Raw genomic sequence first — 27,391 nt, 5'->3', positions numbered from 1 at the left:
TTGAACCTGATACTATTACCCCAGTTCTAAGACCTTATTTACCATTCGAAGTTGTTAATATCGATATTATAGGTCCTATAGAACCTTCTTCTGCAAGAAAACATAAATATGTTTTAAGTTTAATGGATCAACATTCGCGTTGGCCAGAAGCCATTCCATTACGTTCTTTAACGGCAAAAGCTTTGTTGGAAATATTTACAAGAACTGGTATTCCGAAAATTATAGCAAGTGACCAAGGAAGTAACTTTATTTCTCAACTGACACAACAAGAATTTATGAAGCGTCTTGGATGACATCCTAGATTTTCAGTTCCAAGATGTCCAGCTAGTACTGGACTTGTCGAGAGGTACAACCGAGTTTTGAAAAACGCTCTACATCACATCATCCGTATGGATCCATCTAATTGAAATACGTATCTACCATATTTGCTCTTTGCTTATCGCGAGGTTCCCAATTCTACTACAGGGGTTTCTCCGTTTAAGTTAATGTATGTTCGAGAGATACGTGGTCCACTGAGCTTTCTGAAATCTAGTTGGAATGGTGAAATACCGATACCCGTAAATATGAAGCAATCAGTTGTTGATTATTTACAAGAAATGAAAATAAACTTAGAACGAGCAGCTGATCAAGCATCCTTGATAGCATCTGATAAACAGGCAGCTTACAGGGCTCGAATTACTTTAATCGTCGATCTATACCTAAAGAATTCATGTAGTTCAAGTAGGAGACAAAGTTTATTTGCTTATTCCCGATTCGTCCAATAAACTTTATGCAAGATGGACTGATTCAGGGGAGATTATAAAGTACTGTCCACCTCATTCATATAAAGTGAAACTCTCAGATGGGAAAGTAAGACATATTCACGTGAATAAAATCAGAAAGTATATAGCTAGAGTAAATGCTGTGGGAGTTATTTTCGAAAAATAAAGAAGAATTTGGAGAGATCCATCCAACTCCGCAAGCTTCGTCTCAAGATATAAAAAATTTTCTCCAAAATTTTCAACTTAAACATTTAACGGGTGATCAACAGCAGCAAATTGAACAACTCATAAGAAAACACGAATCCTTATTTACAGGTAAAGTGAAAATTGCAAAGGTGGTTTTTCACAAAATAAAATTAAAACCCAATGAAGAAAGGAAAAAGCCACATATCTACCTGATTCCGGAAACCTTAAAGTCCAAAGTTGATAAACAAATTGAAGAGCTGTTAGAAGTTGATTTAAAAGAAGAAAACAGTGCAGAAATTCCATATCCTATAGTTTGTGTGAACAAGAAAGACGGGGGAATTCGATTGTGTGTTGATTATCATGCATTGAATTCTGTAAAGTGCTTCAGAACTTATACATTCAATAGGACAAGCTAATATAATATCAACACTGGATTTACTACGAGGTTATTGGGCTATTCCTATGGATCCTGAAAGTCGTGATTACACTTCGTTTAAATCCCATCGACAACAGTACAGATTTAAAGTTATGAGTTTTGGTCTGAAACACGTTGCAGCAACATTTCAAAGGGAAATCAATGAAGCACTCCATGAATACAAAGACTTTGCCAGAGCATATATTGATGACATCGCAATATTTTCAAAAAACTGGAAATCTCATATGGTTCATTTGGATATGATACTCACTAAGTTGGAAGAGCTTCGCTTTACAGTCAATATCAGCCAATGTTATTTTGCCAAACCGCAAATCAAATATTTGGGTCATGTAATTGGATCTGGAAAACATCAAGCCGATCCTAAGAAGATAGAAGCAATTTCCAGATTATCAAAACCGAAGACCAAGAAGCAACTCAGAAGTTTATTAGGCCTATGTAACTATTATAGAGACTATATTCCAAAATATTCTGAATTAGTATATCCACTTACTGAACTTACAAAGAAGAAGATACCTGAGGAAATCACATGGAAAGAAGAGACCGACATTGCTTTCGAGGAACTCAAGAATGCTCTGATTAAAGCTCCATCGTTGTATACACCAATTTTGGGGCAACCATTCATTATACATTGTGATGCCTCACAAATAGGAATTGTAGCATGTTTGTCACAAAATTTCAATAAACGCAATTATCCCATAGCCTATGCAAGTCAGAAGTTAACTCGAGCTTAGCAATCGTGGTCTACTATTGAAAGAGAAGCATATGCTATTGTGTGGAGTTTGAAAAAATTTGAAACCTCGATTTTTTGATCCAAAGTTGAAATTTACACCGACCATAATCCTTCACCTTACCTGACAAAATGTGCACCGCAATCATCTAGATTACAACGTTGGGCTTTTGCTTTACAACAATACGAAATAAACATGAAGCATCTACCAGGAGTCAAAATGGGTAACTCAGATGCTTTATCCAGACTGATAGAAGGATGAATATCCTTTTTATTTAATGTCTTTTCACGGACTAAAAACATTTATGGACAATCCACAAGGACTTTAATTTTGGTGGTTAGGTTAATTGTTAACTTTCTTATTTTCTTTAAAGCTTATTGCAAGATATATCTTTACTAAATAATATTTGTAAAGTCATTAGGATTTTTTAGAGGCAGAAAAGATGAAAAATAGCAAACGCCTTCGCCGGGAATCGAACCACGGACATCTGGAATACCGGCACAGCGTGCAGAACCACTACACCACGAAAGACGCTAGGAAAGTGGGAGATATACCTTATACACAACCCCTTTTTAAAGGGCGACTAGGGTTTTAGGGGACCTAGTCGCCAAATCCTGGGTGCGGAGAATCATCATCCACAACCCTTTTAGTTCGGGCGCCACTTTTAGAGTCATTAGGATTTTTTTAGATGCAGAAAAGATGAAAAATAGCAAACGCCTTCGCCGGGAATCGAACCACGGACCTCTGGAATACCGGCCCAGCGTGCAGAACCACTACACCACGAAAGACGCTAGGAAAGTGGGAGAAATACCTTATAAAGTTATTGAAATTAGTTACTTACAGCAATTAGATGATTTAAGTGTAGCATTCTTAAACATTTGGAAGTTTTTCTTTAAAATGTATACTTGTAAGGGTTAACTCTTTGTTATGCAAATGTTGTATTATTTTATATTTAGTTGATTAGTAGTTATAATGTTAAATTGTGAGCACCAGGCTTTGTTATCGGAATGTGTTTGGACATCCTGCCCAACCACAATCTTAGGGGGAAGGTATAGTGCCTGGTCGTCCGAAACTGTAACCCTGAAAATAAGTAGCGCCCTCTGGGCGGAAAAGAAGTAAGTTGGAGACTGGCTTTCGGTGGAGAGGCCGAATGCTGTCTTTCGGTGGGAGAGGCCGAATATAGTTTACGTTGATGGTGTGAATAAATTAAAAGATAAATCTGAGTCTATTAATTACGGCACCGGACACGGCTGGATCTTAAAATAGTTTAAATAGTTTGCACTCAAATCGCTGTCACAGCTGTTTGAAAAGGCTAAAACGAAATTGCGTGTTTCAAGGATACACATGCGAAGGTACAAAACCCTCTCAATTAAACATAAATATTTATATTAATCTGAAAATTCATCTATGATTTTCCATCTAGCACAAAAGAGCTTGGAAACGTTGTACTCTCTACAAGTAAAATATTTATCTTTTTATCCCATTAAGAAGTGGGTGGAGTCCAGTTTTGATGTCTCGTGTAAAAGGAAATTTGGATCCATGTAATGAAAATAGAGAATCTTAAAATATAATAATCTCATATTCATAATTTTTGAAGATTTGGGAGTTCTAATACCTCTAGGAAGCTTATTTGCGCGGTTAAATTTTAAAAAAATCAGTAACTGCATCACCTATAAACAAAATTAAAACTTCCCTTAAGCATTTCAGCTTTTGAAGTATTATTTTATTATGAAATGTATGCTAATAGCATTGTTAAACTGCATTGAAGGAGCATTCACATGACTTCGCTCGCTTATAACATCTTTGACGCTTTTTAAAAACTTATTAGTGAATCTCGACATGTTAAATCAAAGTAAATAATTCTTGAAAGTTTAAACAATAGTTATCACTCCATTCCTAGCTACAACTCGTGTAATTCTGGTATTTAGAGTGAAACCAGAACTTCCTTGCTGAAACCACGCTGCATCATCAAATCCTGTACAGGACATTCGGGAAGGCTTAAAACTTTCAAATATTCAACTTCATACCAAGTTTCGCATAAGCAAGAGAATAGTCGGCTAATAGCAGCGAAATGCATGATGATATTTTTGATTGCCGAAAACCACTGTAGTTTGGCATTCATATTTAACATAGAGAAAATGTAAGTGACAAAGAAACTTGAAATAATGATATATATATAACAAAGAAACTTAAAATCGTTTTATGATTTATTTTGTGTTAAAAATATTAAGTTGCCTAATATCATTTTCCGATAGTAGCTCCTTTTGGTACATTTCTGCTAACGGAACGTTACTTAGCTTGGTGCGAAATCTAACTATTGGATTGACAAGAAAGTAATTTCGGCTTGCACATATAATAGGTGGCTCAAAATTATTAAGTGCATTTCATGTTTCGAAAACAAAAAAAAAAAAAAAAAAAAAAAAAGAACATGTTCATCGTTTTCTTGGAAAGACAATTTAAAACAATTTTACACAACAAAGCTTTAAATATTAAGTATCTTTCACATGAGCTCCATTTGTGGCACACAGTTCAAACATGAAATGCTCTCAATAATTTTGAACCACCCTGTGGACAACATTATATTCGTTTTGTTATTCTACTGCCAATCTCATAATTTCTTTCTTTTTGAGGCCCACCAGCATCTGAGCGGTAAAGTCGCTGAACACTGGTAGTTCGGTCCGAGGTTCGAATCCCGCGAACGGGCTGGCTGCATGGGCGTTTTCGTGGTTTTCTCCGTGTGTAACGTGTATACGAGCCAGTTTCCCTTAGAAAGTCCTCCACGAAGGCATCCCTCCCCTTAGGCAGATAACCCTCGAGGCTTTTCCATAATCACACACACACTTTCTTTTGAGATTTGGCAGCTGAAACTTTAAGATTGTTGATTGCTCTGTTGATTGCTCAACAGAACGCATGTGTCAGAATTGGTTTTTAAAAAGTTTCGTTCTGGATATTTTTCACTTGAGGATGACCAACATTCTGGCCGACCTTCTGAAGTTGACGACAACAAAATTAAAGCCATAAATCAATCGAATCGTTATATAACTGTACGAGTGATTGGAAAAAAGTCAAATGTATCACGCACAATAATTGGAAATCAAGATATCTTGTACTGGTTAATAAGAAGCTCGATATCTGGATTCCTCATGCATTGAAAGAAATTCATTTAACACAGCGAATCAATGTTTGCGATACGCATTTCAAACGTAATGCAATCGATTTTTTTGAAACGAATTATCACTGGTGATGAAACATTTATCGTCTACAATAACATTAATCGAAAATGATCATAGTCCAAGCATGGATGAACCAGCACAAATCATATCGAAAGCTAAATTGCATCAGAAAAAGATTATGCTATCGATTCGGTGGGGTTATAAAGGTGTGTATTTTGAGCTGCTTCCAATTAACCAAACGATTAACTCAGATGTTTACTGGCAATAGCTTATAAAACTGGAGGAAGCAATTAGAGAAAAGGCTAGAATAGATAAATCGCAAATGAATCGTGTTACACTGCGACAATGCGAGATCTCACACATCTTTAGCAACAGGTACGAAATTGTTGGAGCTTGGCGGAGAAGTGATGTTGTATCCTCCACATAACCCCAACTTTGCGCCATCGGATTACCATTTATTTTGAAGTTTACAAAACTTCTTAAATGGTAAAAAGTTTAGTAATAACGATGACCTTAAATCGCACTTGGTTGAGTTTTTTGCTGATGAAGATCAGAAGTTTTATGAGCGGAGAATCGTGAAGTTACCAAAACTGTGGCAAATGGTCATCGAACAGAATGGAAGATATTTGACTGTTTAAAATTCAGTTTTTGCATAGAAAAAAATTGAGTTTTGTTTCACACTAAAACCGAAATTACTTTTTTGCCCAGGTAACATTAATGATACTTTATGAGAATAATGATGTGCAATTTCCGACATGTGCTGGAGGTTTGGGGCAAATGCAAAGGTTCACTTGCAAGAGGTTGTGAAACAAAGCGGCGGACACAAAGAACACATTCTACACTAACTCAATTTTAATGCTAAAACAATTAATAATGCTTTCAGTCGATCCAATATTTCGATGATAAATAAATGCATGATAAACAAAATATATTGTATGATATTTCGTGCTTCACCTTGTATGTTGACATATAATCTTTTACTAACATAATAACGAATTTAATTGAAAGAGTTCACGAATACGTGCATTAAAATAAAGAGTACAGAAAAATTAGTATATCCATTTGATTCTATTGGTGATCTATCTACGAAGTACATCACAGTGAATTCGATTAAACAGATGAGACTACATGAAATTTTAGTGCGGTTTAACGTAGACGTTCATTCATTCACGATATGAGTGCTTCATTTGTTTATTTGCCTTTTGTTTGCTTAGCATTATTTAATAAAAGCAACATTTCTGTCATGAAAAAAATCTTTTTAAAATTTGCCACAACATATCGTTCTAGCTAAAGCCAATTGCTAACGGGCGTGGAGCTTTCTCTGGCACATTTTCGCCAGAATGGCTCATACCGCTTTTCAGTAAGCAATCACGTTTTCTACCACCGATATGAAAATGGGTAATCTGCTTCGAAACAGCATTTTAATCCAATCTCATAGAATGCTGAAGGGGAGTTTGTTCTTAATGAAGCATTTAACTGTACTAATATTTGACAAGGATCTAACAGGTTTCCATTCTAGTAGCATTACAGTACGACCATTGAGTGAAAATGATCACAGTTGAAATCTACAGCTGTTAAAAGAAGTATGTGATTATCTACTAAAAAATTCCCAAGTTATTCGATATTTTTAAATTAAATTTTATGTGGAATTTGCGGTATTTTTATATCTTTGTTTTTTATGAAAGCGAAACTTAGCGACTTACCAAATATTCTGTCAATGGAGATATCTGTTGGAAGAGTACAATTGAAAATGGCAAAATGGCGCTTTAGTCTTTCTGGTATCTCATTTCTTCCACCACCAGGTTGGCACATAGCGGCCAGATAATGAATGTCAGCTAGTTTCAGAAACTCTCCAGGACGTTCCAAGCAGTAAAATCCAGCCATTTCTATTGTCTGACGAACAATTTCGTTGGTAATCTAAAATACCCACATGTGAAGAGATAATTCTTAATATCCATTATATTCACTAAATCTTCGTTTGCATAAATTTGATTTTTAGGGAGAATTTGTGAGAATCTTTTAATTCTAGATTAAAAGAATACAATTTGTGGAATGAAAGAAGGCGCTCAATAACATTTTACTTAATGTTCCATTAAAACGTTTCGAAAATTATTTTACAAATCGCAGCTTATTATGACACATAAAGTAAGTTGCGTTTCAATTGCCCGTTGCAGAATTTAATGGGTATTAAATATTTTCGAGTATATAAAGTAATTTTAAACATTACGTGAAATTTCATATTTTATTTAAATACAACATATCGGATATTCTTTCCGTTACGTTCAGTTATATTGTGGAGCAAAAATATTCCGCAGAATTTTTTTTCTATGAACAAGGGTCAGTTACGTCATCATTCGCGAAATTTATAACCTATTATATAAGATTTGTGTCCCTTTTTATTATGGACATACATCAGTTTCAAAAGGAAGTATACAATTTTGCTAGTCTAACTACTAATTCTATTAATATTCTATTATTCAAATTCAGACTGTATCTCTTGCATTTTAAACGTATAAAAAGGAGTACAATTTAAATTAATTCCCCTTAATTTTTAAAGACTATAAATGTATTAAAATAAAATTATCCATTGAAACAATCCTCTATTAATTTCCATTTTGGAATTTCCAAATCTTTGAAAGTTTGATGAACGTGACTTTTGTGATCAAACTGTATACCAGCTGATTATTTGCTGACTGAATGTCTAGAAACGAAAGAGCAATTCAGCATTTTTATCTACATTGTTTACTGTTTGAAGGACAGTGTCTAGACCAGTGGTTCTCAACCTTTTGACTAACGCGTACCATCTAAACGAAGACTGAAATACCACCACTAAATTTTACGAAGATTATTTTTCAATTTCTCAATAAAAACAGTAAAAATATATTTTGCCATTTGCATAAGATATTGGTTATTTGTATTAAACATGCACACATACAAATTATTACATTAAAAATGGTTACCAATTTAATTATCAAAATTTAAGTTATAATACTTGAATTCTCAAATTTAGTGTGAAATTCGTGCCTATCTAAGAGAGACCAATTTTTTTATGTCTGGTCTTATTCCACTTAGTTTTAAACGTAAATTAAGATCCACTTTTAATTGGGTTCTGTATTTATTTTTCAAATATAATATAGCAGAAAATCCTTGTTTACCCAAATAGGTTGTGCAAAAAGGCAATAAAAATTTAATAGCTTTATTTGAAATACCTTTTGAATTCGTTTTTTCGGCTTAGCCAAAAGTTAACAAGTGTGCTATTTTTAAAATCTGCAGTTAAAGTTCAAATACACAAAATATAGTAAATTTCTATTAATTATTCTTTTTTCCATGAGATACAATTTCAGGTACTTATGAGCAAAATGGATTTTTGGTCCAATTTTCTTTTGCTTAAACCTCGGGAAAATACATGTTGAAATTATTTATCAATGAAAAACAATGCTTTTTAATATCGAATACTAATTCTTTTATTTTCAAATTATTTTCGGTCAGAAAACTTTATAAAAGCTTAAAATTTTATTATCCAATTCTTTGATTATTAGCTCTAGTTTTTATCATTGCATTTACTATTTTATCTCTAATAGTAAACCAATGAACATTTTGTCCTTGTAATCCTAAAAACAATTCATTTGACTTTCCACAAATATCAGCTAAATACGCTAAATGCACCAACCATAATTCGCTAAATAAACATTTTTACAATTCAAATTTCAATCGAATCAAAGAGAAAAATTTGAGTTTCTGATCAAAGTGCGAAGAACGATTTAAAACCGGATTATAATTTACCCTTATTTCGGGAATGTAACACAGGCGTTTCATGTTCACTGCCAATCTCTTGGTATATAATCCTAAATATTCTTCAATTGAAGGCTCGGCTTTTAATAAAATTAACAATTTTCACAGCTTGATTCAAAACGATTTTCAGGTTCTCGGGGGTTGTTTTGGTTACTAATGCTTCTTGATGAATGGAGCAGTGGGTAAATTTAGTTTCAGGTGCGACTTTTTTTATTTTAGAAATAGCATCGGAATATTTTCCTGCTAAAGCCCGAGCACCGTCATTGCATACGACAGTGCAATTATGCCATTCTCAGACATAGAATTGTCAATTACTTTGAAAATTTCATTTGCAATTACTCTATCATGAAGAGCATCGCAAAATAAATTCTCTTCGACAATTCGTTTGTTTCCAAACGTACGTAACCTAATAGTAATTGAAGTTAGTTATATCAATACTTTCATTCAACTGCAATGCAAAATACTCATTGTGTTTTATTTTTTGAATAAGTGTCTCTTTTATGGAATTTACCAGTTCATGAATTTGTCGACTTACTGTATCATTTAATAAAGAAATATTATTAAGTTTATTGGTCGATTTTTCATTCAGTGATGTTAAAACGATACCTTTAGATGCTGGTAATATAAGGTTTTCTCCAATAGTGTGAACCTGCCAGTCTTGGCAATTCTTAGGCTTATTAAACTAGGTAACCAGCTTCCGAAACGTTTTCACTGGAAGTAAGAAAACTTTTCATTACTTGTTTACTATTTTTGAACTTCGATAATTTCCTCCAGAATATTCTTCCGATTAATCAATCCTTTAGCTGGCGTGCTTGGATTCTAGATGTCTTTTAAGAAAGAATGGTTTCATACTTTGATTGGGTAATACACTGACTACCAATAAGTATTTGGACACCTGTGATAGAAAAGAAAAACTAACTTTATTCAAAATCAATAGTTGGTAGAGCCTCCACGAGAGGTAATTACAGTGTGGACCCTCCGAGGCATACTTTCCACAAGTCGTTGTATGACAGCTAGTGGTATTTTCTTCCACTCGGCTTGGAGAAGACATAGAAGTTCCTTCACCGATTTTGCACTGTTAGTGCACCCCTGAATTCGGCGATGCAACTCGTCCCAGAGGTTCTCGATAAGGTTCAGGTCTGGACTCTGGGCAGGCCAGTCCATTCGATGAATTCCATTGGCACCATACCAAGTCTTGGTTTACGTCGAAAATGACAACTGGCATTGTCGTCCTGAAAGTAACAGGAGTCCAACCCGTAAAACTGCCACAACGTAGGAAGCACATTGTCATCCAAAATAGTGCAGTAGGCATCGGAGTTGAGCTTACCATGAATGGGGACCAAGGGTCCCAGTCCATACCAGGAGAAACACCCCCAGAGCATAATTCCACCTCCGCCGAATTTGACTGTTGGCACAATGCATTCTGGCAGGAGACGTTCTACAGGTAGATGCCAGACCCAGACCCTGCCATCCGAACGGTAAAGGGTGGACCTTGATACGTCACTCCAAAGAACCCGTTTCCACTGATCTACGGTCCAATTTCAATGTGCTTTGCACCATATTAACCGAGCAGCGCGGTTGGACTTTGTGATCAAAGGCTTATAGGCAGCAGCACGACCGTGAAAAACAAGCAGATGTACTTCCTTACGGATGGTATTCATTGAAACAATACTCCCGGATGCCTGTTGAAACTCCTCGCGGATGAGGGCCATCGGTTGGGTGCGGTTCTTCCGAATTTCTCTGGACAGCACTTGTCGGTCTCCATCACCCAGTTTCGTTGGTCTGCCGACTCGGAGCACATTCCGACAATCACCGCTCACCTTCCGCTTCTTAATCACACAGGCCACTGTCGATTTTCGGTACTTCAGATGGCTAGATAAGTCCCTTAAGGATCGGCCACATTTGTAATACCCGATAATTATACCTTTCTCGAAATCAGAGAGCTCCGAACTGCGAGGCATCTTGCATGCGACTAAAGCCGATGCTGTTTCCTACACGATATATACCGGCGGAGTTCGTGACGTACCTTAGGACCGCAGATATCGTCATTTGCATAGGTGTCCAAATACTTATTGGTAGTCAGTGTATAATGGCAATAATCTATAGAATATCATGGCGCAGCAGATAAGCAGCTTCATCAATGGCGGCTTGAGGCGAAATGAACAACAGGGCGAGGAAGTAATATTCGTGACAAGGGAGAGCGTCACCTAATTTTTAATCGATACTGGAGCCTCAATTTCCGTGATTCAACCATTACCGCCAAATATATTATATATTATATTACGAGTTCTTCAAAAACAAACGAGGATATTCTCAAATCGCGTAGAAAGGTAAGGAACACAAAGCAAGGAGAAGACCTTCTGTTAGAGACTGCAGATCCACGTAAAACATTATTCTAATTGAAAACACAAAAATATGAGCATGGAAATGGGGGCGATATAAAGTGTAGACATTCTAATAAATCAATCAACTCTAAAAGAATTAATGAGATACTATTATCTTTTTTAAAAACTTTTTCCTATTAAATACGACATCCGCTTCTACTACATTCTCTTTTAAGAACATCATTTATGACAAATTTTGTTATGTCTATGGCTAAAAGAATATTTGTGAAAGTTAAAACGGATTGTTTTGCTAAAGTTTCTGATCGACAATTGATCTTGAACAAAGCTCAGATCGCATAAATTTACGAGTGACAGCGAATGAAACTTAAAAGTATGTTGAAGTATTTAATTTTTTAATTTAATAGTTAAAAATACTTTGCTTCTTTGAGTACCACCCATTTTTCTCTTGCGTACCACAGGCTGAGAATCGCTGGTCTAGACGATACTCGACTTTCGTTTTAACAATTCATAGTTTTTTTTAAAAAAATTAAAGAAGAAATTTTGTATATCGGTTTAAATTTCAGAATAAGAAATAATATTATACACTCTGCCAATTTTCTTAAATTGTTCTTAAAATATTATGCTATTTTAATTTATATTCTTATTACGTTTCTCTTCTTATCCTTGTTATTTAAGTATATTACATCAATTTTATTGGTTTTTATTTTATTTTTAAAAATGTTTTGAATCAAAAATATATTATGAATACTGCTTGTGTTTCTTAAAATTCTCTCTCACTTTTTAAGATTAAAAAAATTAAAATCTCTTAAGCTTTTGCTGTTGCGCCCAAAACTGGCTATAGAATCTCTCATTAAGATTCATTCATGAAATAATCTTAAGTAGCGTTAATTGTTTTAAGTAACATTTTACAATAACTATAAAATAAAATTGTTTGTGTTGGTTCTTTTAATATAATCCTGCATTTTTAAGGTATTCACAGAAGTAAAATGACTTGCACATACGACAACTTCAGGTATATGAAACGAGTATAATAATTGTATTCTGCAAGGAAGGTAATCAAAAAGTATAAACCAGGGGTTCTCAACTGGTGGTGCGCATACCATAGGAAATTGCTATTTCTAGGAGAAATTTTAGCCTGGGGCTCCCGTTACAAGGTAAAAATCGTGAACTACTTCATCGGTGGCAACAGGGATGATCTGTTATGTGCTTAAACTATGAAACTATTTTCAGCACAAATTAAATAAAAAATATTTGTTTCGTCAAAATGTACGTTGAGAGAGACTAATGTTTAAAAGCAGCGGTTCTTAACCTTTTCACAAACGCGTACCATCTAAACAACTGAAAACCTTTAGTACCAACACTAGTAAGTACTACCACCACCACCACCACTCTTGAACAAAGCTCAGATCGCATAAATTTACGAGCGTTACAGAAAAAACTCAATCAGGATGTTGGGGTTTTAATTTTTGAATTTAGTTGTTAAAAATACTTTGCTTCTTTGAGTACCACCTATTTTTCTCTTGCATACCACCAGTGGTACGCGCACCACCGGTTAAGAACCCCATGGTTTAGACTTTTTGATTACTTTTCTTGCAGAATACAATTATTATATCCGTTTCATGTACCTGAAGTTGTCGTATGTTCAGGTCATTTTACTTCTATGAATGTCTTAAAAATGCAGTATTATATTAAAAGAACCAATACAATCAATTTATTTAATAGTTATTGTAAAATGTGACTTAAAACAATTAACCCTACTGAAGATTATTTCATGAATGGATCTTAATAAGAGATTCTATAGCCAGTTTTGGGTGCAACAGCAAAAGCTTAAGAGAGTTTAACTTTTTTTTATCTTAAAAAGTGAGAGAGAATTTTAAGAAACACAAGCACTATTCATAATATACTTTTGATTCAAAACTTTTCTAAAAAAATAAAAACCAATAAAATTGATATACTATACTTAAATTACAGGGATAGTAAGAAACGTAATAAGAGTATAAATTAAAATAGTATAATATTTTAAAAACAATTAAAGAAAATTGGCAGGGTGTATAATACCGTTTCTAATTGTGAAATTTAGACCGATATACAAAATTTCTTCTTTAATTTATCCAAAAACTATGAATCGTTAAAACGAAAGTCGAGTACCGTCTAGACCAGCGATTCTCAGCTGTGGTACACAAGAGAAAAATAGGTGGTATGCAAGGTAGCAAAGTATTTTTAACTACTAAATTCAAAAATTAAAACTCCAACATCCTGATTGAGTTTTTTCTGTAACACTCGGAAATTTATGGGATCTGAGCTTTGTTCAAACATGGTGGTGGTAGTACTTACTAGTGGTATTACTAGAGGTTTTATAGTTGTTTAGATGGTACGCGTTAGTGAAAAGGTTGAGAACCGCTGTCCTAAACGTTAGGCTCCCTCAACGGAAATTTTGACGAAACAAATATTTTTTTATTTAATGTGTGCTGAAAATAGTTTCAGAGTTCAAGCACATACAGACCATCACCTCTTGCCACCGATGAAGTAGTTCATATTTTTTACCTTGTAATGGGAGCCCCAGGCTAATATTTCTCCAGGAAATATGAATTTCCTGCCTATCACTTCTTCTTATTTTATAGATGATCCTATTTTCACCCACTGATTTATAAAATGTTTTACAGCTACATTCATCGAGTGATCTAACTTCAAATCGTGAAACACATTCATGAATGTTAGAATTAAGATAGAAAAGCTAAAAAGTGAAGCAAATGTATGTACGTAAGACATTCAAATGGTAAAAAATTTTGAGAGCCTATTTAAAACCACAGACATGCTGTAAGGGCTTGAATTCTGTAAAAGCTATTCCATTGTAATCTTATCCCACTCACATAACAGCTGTCGAACATGTCGAACTGGTCGACATTCTACTTATTGTCAACGGAAAAGACTGAGAGAATTCTTGTTTTATCAGATTTTGGTTTATCACTGAGGTAGATTGCTACGCATTTAGGCTGAAATGTCAGACTCTTCAGTTTGTGTACCGCAGTAGTTGCAAGAACAACAACGAACTCGAATGGCATCAAGAGACGACCAAAGATGAAATCGTGTTCAAATGGATCATGGTATTTGAATAATGATGCTTAGTAATCATTAGGGTAATGTAAGTGAATTTAGACATCATGTACTAAAATTTGGAGGTTTAGCAATATATATACAAACTATCAGAAGACGTTGCACAATTATCAGAAGACGTTGCTGGGCCACAAGCCAGGTGACCAGCAATAAATCTTCAATTAACCTCAAGTCATCGCTGAGGCTATCATACTATACACCCAGGGCAGTGGTAGTTAGAATGGACGGTTGTTCTCTCTAGCAATGAGTCTCGCCTTTCTCTTAGTAGTAGTGATGGCTGAAAATTGGTCTAGAGACTACATGGCAAAGCTTTCAGAAGGCAACCTCATATCGGCCCTGGTTGTGGAGGCGTAATATACAGCAGGCAGGTCTCGGTTGGAACACTGTCAGCTAAATGCCATGTTGATTTGGTCGTAACTCCGGTATGGTCCTTCCTACAAGTTGTCAGAAGAACTGTTTTTCAACATGACAATGCTAAATCCCATTTTGACCTTTCTGCTGCGAATAATCTAGTTAGACTTATGTGCTACTGATCTGCTTCATCCCTACTTATCTTGATGAATTTTGCTACGCCAGGTTTCAGATATAACAGATATGTGTAGTTTGCAGAAGGGAATTTTAGAATAAAAGAAAAATGTTATATTAGTATTAAAAGAGTATTGGAAATATTGAGTTAAATATGTCATTCATCCTAAGCACATGGCAATAAAATTATGCTACACAAATTCTACTTTTATCCAAAAAGTATTAGTCAACAGCAGGCAGGGTTTTTTTTTTTTTTTTTTTTTTTAAATTTTTTCCAGATATTAAGTGTACGTTTAGTAATTTAGGTTAAGTGAATTGTTAAAACAGATTATTTTACAGTGTTTGTATTTCAACATTTATTTTGAAAGCAACATCAATCGCATAATAATTCCTTTATTCTTTTAGTATTTATATTGATCAAGTTTTATTAGTGATTTCTAAATTTGGTAGCTCAAACTAATACAAAAGTTAACTAAAAAGCTTAGGGAAGTAGTCCCTTATAAACCATCATTTAATGATTTTAATGGAAAAAGTAGACATTTAAAACTAATAACTGAATAAAATGAAAATTAGTACCTGATCGTCCCATGCATTTATGAGGGGCATGTTTATGTCATCAATAATAATAGTCAGTTTTTTACCAGCTGCAGGGCCATATATATTTCCTGCACGCTTCTCGATGTAACTTTCTATCGTTTTCTGTAGGTAAGAATAACAAAATATGATTATTGTTACATAACAATGAAAGCTGACATGAAATTACATTTTACAGCAGTTCTTCTGTGACAACTTTCGTTTAACATTTATGAACTGAAATAAAATTTTAGAGTGCAATCATTTTATAGTTAGAGAGTTTTCTTGTTACTGAGAAGAAATATTTTTTGTGAAAAAGTTTAAAGAGTCCTCAATTATCTTCCAATGAGTAAGAGTTCTATCTAAAATAATATTAAAAGTTTAATTATTAGATTATTTTATTGGAGGTGTTAAGGCAGAAAGAATCAGCTCAATATTCGTAAATTTCTACAATTAGATTTGAAGTTTTAAATGTAGAACCTTTTCCTTCAGCTTTCGTACCAGCTGCAGAAGTACTTGCAACTGGTAAGAAAAAGAAGGCTTCTAACTTTAAAAGGATGCTGCAAAAAATAGGTTTTTAACTTCAATAATAACTTACGTATTTATTACTATGAAGATTTGTGAATGTTATTCAACATATTTTGTCATACCATTACAAAGGGGATTGAACTGAAGCTCATTTTCGTATTAAAATTTTGTTACGTTGTCATTTAATGTAAACTGAAATTTTCTTTATAAAATTTCTTGGTAATGATACTTTATAATAAAGTTTTTTGAGAACTAATGTATTATTTAGAAATTTTATTTTTTTATTTAACACCTTGAAGGAAAATTTTCCTGGTATTTATTGCTTTGAATGGACGAACTTAGTTTCCAGACAAAATTAAAAAATATTCTCTTAATCCAAATAGTACATCGCGAAGGTTTGAATAATAAGGACTTCTCACCATTAAATAAGATCAGAAGTTTTTACACGTAACCTCTTAAAATTTAAGATGAAGTAACAGAGTAAGTTTCCTTTACTGCCGGTTATCAATGTTTTTTTAAAGCCCATTTTAAATGTATAATTTTATGTTCCATATCTTTAGTTCCTCTGGGATTAATTTGTCAATTAAGAAAATTAGTAAAATATATGCAGGTAACTTTAAGAGAATATAAAGTGTCCAGAAACAATAAGATGAGCATTTTTAATTTATCACAGAGAAGATGCATTTCAAAGAATTTCAGTTCAGTATAATATATACCTGAAAATGGAAAGGAGTTGTTGCAGAAGAGAAGTTTAAACTCTTTGTTATATGTGTCTCCGGATTCAACTTAGAGGTGTAGGCTTTCAGCATCATCGTTTTGCCTGTTCCCGGCTCTCCCAATAATAATACAGGCTACAAAATGAAGGAAAGATAAACATATTATTATATGTCCTTTGGCTGCCCTTACACTAATAGCACCAAATGGTTCATTTTTGTAAAAAAAAGTGAAGAAAGAAAATAATTCAGAGTTGTAATACTCAAGGTGTTCAAAGAAGAAAATTAAAAGGGTTTCTTCATCTGCCTCTTTCATATTCATCTCAGAAATGTATTCCTATTTAAAGAGTTTCTCTTAATAACGTTGGTAATCTTATTTAAACAGTTTGAGTACTGTAGGTAAGAATATTATGAAAATATAAGTAGAACGTTTCGTGTAGTATTTTCATGTTCTCTTAGAGTAAATGTAGATAGAAATGATAATAATCTCTGGTTTGTTGAGTTTATTTGATCATTTTCAGTTAACAGCATCTCACAGAGTGCAAGCAATCTTCGTCTTGCATGACCCACTGAGTGTGCCTGTTTTAAATGTGTTTACACTTAATGGGCGCCGTCAATTCTTCTTCGGTACAGAGCCAGTGGCTTCCAATTGCTAACACAGTCTACGAATGGTCTGTTAGCAAGGAGCCCATCTTGAACCAAAGTGTGCAAGAAAATGCTTTTGTGTCACTACCATACTACTCATTTCTTAAAAAAAAAAAAAAAAAAAAAGTTACAGCTTTCATTTGTAAGATTTTGAATAAACAAAATTACCTGAATACACGTTGTAAAGTTCAATATATAATATTAAAATTTTATGGGATAACAGAATCGACTGTCATTTCATGCGCCATCCCGTAAGATTTTAAATAATTTCATGCCACTTACATCCCCCTGTTTTGCGACAGTGTTGATCAGGAAATCTGTCCGAACATTGTCGATGTTTGGTACCAATACAGAAATATACTCCACTCCATTAGAAGGGTCAAACTGATAATCTGGTACGAGAACTTTCCAGTGTCTCCAGTTACCTAGTTTGGGAATCAAAAAGGTATTTATTAAAACAGTCGCTTATATTGCCGAAAAAGTATCAAGAAAATTGAGCCTGAAAGATCACTAACCTCCATATATGAAAAACACTACTGTTATCAAAAAAATATTATCACATTTGTGATTTCATATCCTATTCAATCGCGCTACTAAACCCAATGTAATTGAATAGTGTGCTATTTAAATCAGCTAGATTCAAATAAATTTAACTTTTTAAATGTGCTTTTAATTCAGATTAAGAAAGCAACTTCGAATTTTCTCCGTGTTTTTTCGCTTATTGTTTAACAACGCACGTTTTTTGAATGAAGAAAGCATCGAGCGAGAATCAATAATTTCTTATTAATTTATCCATAAAGTTAGCTTATATCTTTTCTGTTATAATTAGAAGACTTACAATTTTATTTAAAATCGAAGAAAGCCCTATGTTACTTTTCTTCATAATTTTGAAATTAAAAATCAATACCTTTTGTTTAATGCAAAGAATTTAAAACTCTGTATGAAACTTTATACATTCTCGGTAACTATCTTTTACGATAATGATTCCATAGTTATATTTATAAATATTAAGAACCCAAACTATGAATCGAAAATTAATGCAGGACTTTGTTAGTTAAGCATGGCTTTAAATACACTGCTCAAAATGCTTAGGAATTTTATGATTCTCAATATAATTCGTGAATGAGGAAAAGTTTTATTTGTTAATATATGATCCATGGGTATTATTGTAATCTATGAGAAAAGAAAATTACGCGCAAAACAAGAAATAGTTATATTTTAAAACGTGTTTTATCGATAAACTATAAGGTATTTCTCCCGCCTTCTTGGCATGCCTTCGAGGTGTGGTGGTCTGCACGCTGGGAGCGTATTCTAGAGGTCCGTGTTTCAATTCCCGGCGAAGGCGTTATTCATATTTCATCTTGCCTGCTTCCAAAAAATAATTAATGTTTCTACAGTGGCGCTCGAACTAAAAGAGTGGTGGATGATGATTTTTCCCACACGGGATTTGGCAGTTGGGTCCCTTAAAACTCCAGTCGCCCTTTAAAAAGAGAGTATATAAAGTATTTCTCCCGTCTTCTTGGCATGCCTTCATGGTGTGGTGGTCTGCACGCTGGGCGCGTATTCCAGAGGTCCGCGGTTCGATTCCCGGCGAAAGCGTTTGCTAATTTTTCATCTTTCTTGCTTCGAATTAACCTAATGTCTCTACGAAACAAAAACGAATATTTTGTACATTTCATAAAAATTAATAATAAATGCTTCTAAGATAAAACGGACTTTTAGAAAAGTATATAGTTTTCCAGGCATAATACAGTTTTGCACACTTGTGAATGTTAGCTAGCCTAGTTTCCAGATAGTGAACTGGAGTTTACTGAACATTAGCCCTTCATCATAGAATATAACCAAATATGTTGCATAGGATCACGTATCGGAAACTGTTGGCCGATCTATTTGAATGATTCCTCCTTGAAAAGAAAGTTGCCCATTAGCTGAGCACGATGTAACCTGATATTACATTTTACGACCGCAAATTCATTCGAGATGGCTGACGCGTAAAGGACCTCGAAATATCTGATCTCATTTACATATAGTAGAGATGTCAGTGATCCCTGTCTACTGACGCACAGTATTTTAACTGCTCCGGGATGAACCATGGTTTTTAGTTAACTATCCGTGGACATCATCCTCCCTTTCACCGGTATTCCCGTTGTTAATCGCGAAGTTAGCTATATAAGAATATTTTAAGAAATTTTTGAGTAGTAATACAGAATAAATGTAAAGGTGATCAGTCATCGTTACGAGATAATCTATAATTTGGAAAATAATAATACTATTCTAATCTAAAGAATAAAGATATATTTTAAAATAAACCTTGATTGTCAATATTGAAATCGAATATAGAATCCGATGGATCCTCCATCAAAGGAAGCTCTAGACCGTAATCTCTGTTATTATACAGGTGTTGCTCAAATTTTATACGATCAGGAATTTCTAAGAAAGCTCCAATACTCCACATCAAGCTGAACACGTAATTCCTTTGCAGGATGTTGGCCAGGAGGTTGAGATCTTTCTCTTCTTTTGGTAATAAACCGTTTAACAATTTGATCATCTAAAAAATCGTAAAAATTTATAACTATTTGTATAGAATAGCTGATCTAAAAAATCGAATTGTAAATAATGCTGAAAAAATTATACATGTAATTTAATAGCGATGTCTTGAATCAATATCCAACTACGTAACAAAAAGAATCAAATTTCAAGCAAATCTGACTTCAGCGGAAGGTGTTGGACTAATTGTTTTAATTGCCAAGTCTTAACTACAGAAAATGTTCATTAATAATTTTGAACGATTCTTATTAAGCAAGTTATTGAATAATAAGAAAATTAATTGACATCAACTTTTGCCCAAAAGACTAAGTTACTGCCAGCGGCAGGCAAAATTTATATAAGTTCAAAAAGGGTCAATAAGTAAATTTTGAATAGATAAATTATTTTATTTTCCGGAAGAAAGGTAATCTCTTTAGTTGAGAGAAAACCGAAATAGGAATTTTGAAATCTAGGTACTTAAAGTTGTACAATTATTAGTTCGGTTCCTAACATAGCGAAAACTTCAACAGTCATTGCTTTCTACAAAAAGTGAAAAGCCAAATGTTTAGCAAAAATGGTTTATTTTATCACACGTAATAGAAAAATTAAATTTCATAACCCTGGGAAAGCACTCATCTATTGAATGGGCAATAGCATCAATATTTAAAATGGGTTTTTACTGTGGTTAAAATAATAGAAGACGAAAGTTTTAAAAAGCAGAAAACTTCAATGATTTTTGTCTTTGTCTGATACATTTTGCAGAGCGTAAGACCAAATATAATTTATTACAAAAATCGTGAAAAGCGGAAATTTGTTTTGATTATAAATCATGAGCAGCCATATTTGAAAGACTTTAATAGAAAGCGATCAATTTACTATCGTAAAAGAGAAAATTTTAAAACTTTATTTCAAGAATCGAATGAAAGCTGCAGTAAAAAAATTTAAAACTTTGTTTCAAGAATCTAATGAAAGTTGCAGTAAAAAATTTATGACCGTAGCTAGTTTTCTATGCAGCAAGAATTGAAGGAAATGTTTTTAAACAACCTGTGCATATTATTATAACAATACTTCATTTTCCATCCCACATATTTGGAAACATGCTCAAGTAATTCTTAATTCTTATTCCTATAGGAAATGAGGGTTATTCATAACCCTCATTTCTAATCCGATATATTAGTCTAAGATATTAATGTTTTTTAGCAGTTTTATGGAAACAATTATTAAAGCTGACGATCTGAGGTTATTAATCTTCAAATCAAGCTACGTCAGCAATATATGGCGAAAGTTATATAGGCAAAAATAACGTCTACCTCAGGCAAATATTTTAAAGTAAAATATTATTGATAGTACAGTAAATACAGTATTAGATTGAGCTTTATAAGATATACATAATGAGATGTCTTCTTAGTAACAAGTTGGTTTAAAAAAGCTTCTATGTTAAATCAGCTTCCTCTGTTAAAGGGTAGGGTTCCAATCACTTATGTGACTCAACCTTAGTCCCTAGTGAAATTGTCAGACGACTTATCTACATATTGGAGTTACTTCAACATAGAAGAAGGTTTAAACCACTTTCAAAGGATATGCCATGAAACTAGTGGACTGCGCCGCAAGAAAAGTATTAGAAAATTGCGAACACATAAAAACCATGCTTGTGTATTAAAAGTTTTAGTCAATAGTTTAGACAGGAAAGGTTAATCCTTCCTGCTTTTGTCTTAAGGAAACGTTATAGTAGGAAACTAAGAGAGAACCTATTGATTTTCTTTGTCCCTTTTGAAGTAGAGAACTCTCACCGACTGAGAAAAACAAGGAAATATAATAGTAGTAGCGATAGATGAACATATGGCAAGATTAGCGTCAAGATAGTATTTGTCAATCAACAATACGACCCATTTCAATTCATTTTATTGCTGTATATATTTTAATTAAAAAAACTTACTTAAACTGTTGGTTGAAATTTGTATAGTTGTTCGAAATATACGTATATCATTAAGTTATAGAAATATTATTTTGCTGAGGATAAAAACATCATACAAAGCTATGTACGGAACGAGGCTCATTCGTGCGACGTACAATTTGTCAAAACAGTTGTATGCGTAAGACTATATCGTTTGTCTGGTAACCCTGGGTGACTGTTCATTGGTTTATATATGCTCCGCTAAGGGTAAGAAATGATCGACTTTCCATGGTTCGTGTAAGCATCCGCTAGGGAGCTAGGAGCATACCGCGACGTTATTAGCAGTAAAATAGTGTGCCGCGAACCTAAAAGATTTGAGACTGCCTGGTTTAAACAAACCCTTTTATTAAAATCTTTTAAGAAAACACGTTGCTTTTTCTTACAGAGGAATCTCCGAGACTTGCAGGATTTAGATTAAATAAAACGTAAATTAAAATTTAAAGTAATTTAAAGCTAGAGATTCACAAAGTGTATCCGGCGATGGCTTAAACTAGTCTAATTGCACAAGTATACTTGGCTAGAAAAAGGCTAACGCCAATCTAAGGTAACTCACAGAGTTGGATGAGGAAATATTACAACTGTCAGTGTCGCTGCCAAATGTCTCTCACTAACTTTTGAGAACTCTTTTTACATACACGTATCTAATTTGTGTCCCAGTGAGAAAAGAACGAAAATATAAGCTATGGTACGGCTAAAATTACAAGATAATGCGTTAATTAACATAAACCTCGCAAAATACCATATATTGCAATGTTGAACTGTAAATCTAACTGCAATAACATTGCAATTACTAAATGAATAGTTTAAATAAAATCGCAGATCAGTCCTCCCTGCTTTTTCTCCCCCCCCCAAAAAAAACTTGTTGGAGTAGAGATTAAGCATAACAAACTGATGATCAGTTACAGATACTCAGAGCAGCACAGAAAACGTGCATTGCCCTTGGACTGGGTAAAATGAGAAACCTGCTTTTCGAAGGAATATACCTCATTTTTATCTACCAACACCATACCTAGGCTCATTAATAACATCGTTTGTAATATGTAGGGGAATCTGGATTTTCTAGAACATTATCTTCTCTAATGCATTCTGCCATTTGTAAAGGCTTCAGTCACATGCAGTTGTTTTTCATGATTCGGTTTAAGATTATTATACATTTCTGGGCATTCAAAATGTATCAGATTTTCAAGATAAAGAATGACAAGATATATCAAAGCCAAATTTATTTCACAGATTGAACATATTATCAGTGTTAGTTGATTTGAAATACAGTCTTCTTTGAGGTGAGGAAGAGAAAGTCACTAAAGAGTGTTGCATTCCCGTTTGTCAATAATCGCTGCTACACGCAACGGTACTGAGTGAAACAGGATTTGGGTGTATTGCTGGGGATTGGGAGGCGATGCTGTCTCCACATGTAGCGAGAGTTCATGTGGTGTACCCCCGCGACTACGGCATGCCAGGCTAGGCGATCTTCAATCATTGACCAGACATGATCGATGGGCGATAGATATGGAGAATGGGCAGGTTAGATATGGAGAATAATGCAATACGGTGATCTAAGAAGAAAGCTTAAACAGTGGCCGCGTATTGCCCTGTTGAAATGTGGCGCAAGCAAACCCTGAATGTAAGGAAGGAGAATAGGCTGAAAAACTTCACAGATTTGGCGTCGGTTGGTAAGCGTACTAGGGGATGCGGAAGTGGAATCCAATACGACTCCACGCCATAACATTGGGTGCAGGACCAGTATAAAGATGCGTAACGCAACAGTCGAGCAGCCTTTCTCCATTGTGTCTCCAAACTCAAAGTCGACCATCGTAGTACTGCAGGTAGAAGCACGAGTCGTTCGAAAACATAATGTCATGCCATTCGAATTTCCATATCTGCCGTTTGGTACACCATTGCAAGCGCATATGCCTACGGTTTAAAGGTAAGAATGCAAGAAAAGCAATAGACGTCTAGCGGACAGTCCATTATACTGTAAACGACGTCAAATTGTTCGTGCAGACACCATTTGTTGTGTTACAGGTTGTATTCTTTGTCATATGGTAATACTCCGTTGATGAATTAGATTTTCTGTAGGCATTTCACATTCAAAAAAAAATTTTTCTCTTCTAGTTAAAGACCCTAATTCCAATCCATATTTGCCTTCAGCCTTTAAAGAAATTATGTTTTAGTTATCGTTTCATCAACAGATGGCGCCAGTAGCTTAACCGCTGTCCAGTTTTTCTTATCTATCTCGTTCATTTTCGCTTTTGCAGCTGACGATGATAACCATCGAAATTAGTTCTGGGAAAATTTGAAAATATAACTCTGATTTCTGTTGTTTGACTTCTAAATTAATACTTGTTCTGCGTGTTATTGTATCTTAATTATAGCCATAATTTTATACTTTCTTAATTTTTTTAAACATTTAATGGTAAACTCTTCGAAATGTTAGACTAATCTCCAGGTTTTCAGACTGCATATTTTTTATTATACTACTATTCAGTGGTTATTATTAATATTACCTTCTAATGATTAAATATGATTTAAATCTGCTTAAATCTAAATGTACTCGATCACGGAAAAGCAATTTCTGTATCTTTTCCATTAAATTGAAAGTAGCATTACAAATGAAAAACCATACGTCAGCATGTAATTTCATAATTGAGAATAAAACAAAAATTTATAATCGAAAATTATATGTAGAATATAGAATCAACTACTAGGTAAATGAAAGAATATCAGATTTTGAAAAAATTAAATGGTTTAACGTATCAAATATTTTTCAATAATTCTTAAAAATCCAGCTTTTGATGCAGACGTAAAGCAAGTTACGCTTTGTCTGAGAACAATGAGAAAGTCTTAAGGTAATAATAATCTTTTTAAATAAATAAAACAGTCAAATTTAAATTAAACACAATTAAATACTAGAAGCTGTCTGAAAAACTGTACCGGTGCTTCAAACTTAAACTGTCGACAGTAAGAGACCGCAAAGCTGAGTAATTGAAACTGTTAGACCTGGCAGGAACTAACTATGCAGCGCGCACGCGATGCCAGAAATACTCACTACGAAAAAGCTTAATAACATAAGATACCCTGCAGCTTTTGCAATTTAAAGGGCCAGATGATCTGTTTACATTTAAATTTGAGCAATTCCTCATGTTAAATTCCCTGAAATATACATAAACTACATTTGTAGACAATATTATGCAAATATGTAGTTACACATACTAGAAAATATAGCTTATTACTATATCTAAATACATATATTTATTAATTTTAAGAAACTAACTGTGCTTGCTAGTTTCCAAGGAAATTTCGTTTTCAGTTATGATTTCATGAAAATGTGATGGCCCTGCTTGCATGCATGATTGCTCTGACCTGGTTGGATGGAAATTTAAGAAATTTTACAGGATTCTACAACACTATATCTGTATGACATGACCAATTGTTGTATTTCTCACATCGGAACTCTTAGAACTATAATGACATTTGAAATAGCATGAAAATTTTATGCAAGAAGTTTGCATAACTTTATGTGAGTATAAAATGACAAAATATTATCTATATTTATGTTTTTTGCATAAAATTTCAGAAATAAAATTTAATTTTATGGTAAAAAAACAGTCGATTTTGCCTTCCAGAATTAAAAATATAATTTTTTAAGAAAATATTCGATTATTTTAATTTTCGCATTATTTTTCTAAACTAAAGAGTATATTATATTTTTTTAATTTAACGTAAATAAATTCTTTAAATGTATATTGAAGTTTCTTAACATTATAGTGCACGAGTTAATTTCTAAATTTACATAAATATCGTGAAGTACAAAACAAAATTCGGCAATAGAGTTTACATGTCTAAAATGAAATTTTCAAGCATCCGCATGTTAACGTTACCTGAGTTATAATCATGCACTGCAAAATCTTCATACGGAAAACTAAATTTTCAACAGACCAGGTGAAAATGGACTCAAATGAACGATCAAATAACTGATTCATAGCTCTCGATATCAGTTTCGGCTGTTCATTTAGCCACGCCTAAAATTAGAAATAAATACTTAAAATAATTATTTCATAAAATAAATCACCAGCATATCAAACAAATTAGTTATGTAGAACACTTTTCTTCTGACGCTAATATTTTTAGTTCTGCAACTTTTAGGATACAATTGTTCCAAAAAAAATGCAATGGTGTATTTTCATTAAAGGAATCGCATATCTATGGTTTTTAACAAGTAAAATTTTGCACCGAAATTCATTACAATAACGTATCTTTCAAGTAAATAAGTCTATATGTCATTATTCTACGATAATTAATGAGGTAAAATTTGATTTCAGTAATGAGATAAAATTTCATTCTTGTTTTCCCTTTTATCTTCAGCAAGCTAAAAAATATTCAAAATGCAAAATAAAGAATGTTCTCGAATATTAAACATTAATTAAATTAAAATATCTACAAGTCGAAATTAAAATATCTACAAGTCTAAAATTTCAGTCGTTCAGCTGAAATATTAAGTGTCAAATTTATTGTCAAATTTATTGTGGGTTAATTTTTTTGAATATAAACATACAGCATTTTGGCGAATCTACAAACATAAATTTACAGAAAATTAAAATTGTCAATTACCGCAATCTCGAATTCGAGATGTTTAATTAATTAAATAGAATGTAAGTGTTTTAGTGCAGAATTTTAAAAGGGAAAACTGGAGAACTAAAATGTGGTGTCGAATTTTGTGCTAAACACACATGAAAACAAACTGTACGATGCCAGGATTTTTTATATTATTTAATGTGCATATTTAATTAGCGGTTATGCTTCCCTGAACATTTTCTTTCACGATACTTAAAAATTACTAAATTAATAGTTAATGATTTCTTGAGATTCGAGATCCTCTTTCGTAAATTCTCGAGAATATCGACAGATTAAGAGCATTATTTTTAATACCTCTTTTACTATGGAAAGAAGGAAAACGAGACAGGAAAATATCTTGTAAAATAAAAACTGAAAATGTTCCGGGTTTTATATTTATTTTATACATTTTTCTTTAAAATAAGCAAAGCGAAACACTACAGCAAAATAAATATTTGATATGTAAGATATAAGTAAATTAGCTGTTTATTTTTAATTAGTTTTAGTTTCTTACTCTGAATTATTGCTTTATACATATGTTGTTTAATATAATTTTAATAAGGAAAATAATACTATTTTATAAAAGTGACTAATTTTTTGCTACGTTTTTGATTGTGACTTGAAAACTTATCATGGATGCTGAAAATAGTTTTATTAAAGAATAGAAGCAGTGAAAACCCTTGTACACTTTTTGTGTTGAAAGCAATCTATTAGATATTAAAATGTTGTTTTATTAGGTAGCGTATATTAAGTGCAATTAAGGAAATGAAGGTATATATAC

At 33.3% G+C, this 27,391-nt stretch overlaps 1 protein-coding gene across 1 annotated transcript in view; it reads right to left on the bottom strand.

Annotated features, from left to right (window-relative positions):
* Window positions 1-27,391, bottom strand: part of Dhc1 (dynein axonemal heavy chain 1) — a 402,656-nt gene that overhangs the window by 183,696 nt on the left and 191,569 nt on the right. Inside the window, exons 41-46 of the mRNA XM_085812430.1 lie at window positions 25,878-26,018; window positions 19,830-20,067; window positions 17,802-17,944; window positions 16,878-17,012; window positions 15,637-15,759; window positions 6,988-7,201 (exon numbers count right to left, since the gene is read on the bottom strand). Coding sequence (XP_085668556.1) covers window positions 6,988-7,201; window positions 15,637-15,759; window positions 16,878-17,012; window positions 17,802-17,944; window positions 19,830-20,067; window positions 25,878-26,018 — 994 coding nt within the window. The remainder of the gene's footprint in view (window positions 1-6,987; window positions 7,202-15,636; window positions 15,760-16,877; window positions 17,013-17,801; window positions 17,945-19,829; window positions 20,068-25,877; window positions 26,019-27,391) is intronic.

The sequence above is a fragment of the Stegodyphus dumicola genome, chromosome 3 (assembly GCF_044657685.1).
Source record: "Stegodyphus dumicola isolate Sdum_Otavi_A_Nest chromosome 3, ASM4465768v1".
NCBI lineage: Eukaryota > Metazoa > Arthropoda > Arachnida > Araneae > Eresidae > Stegodyphus > Stegodyphus dumicola.
Note: the sequence above shows the minus strand (reverse complement) of the source record. Positions and strands in the feature narration are given on the sequence as shown.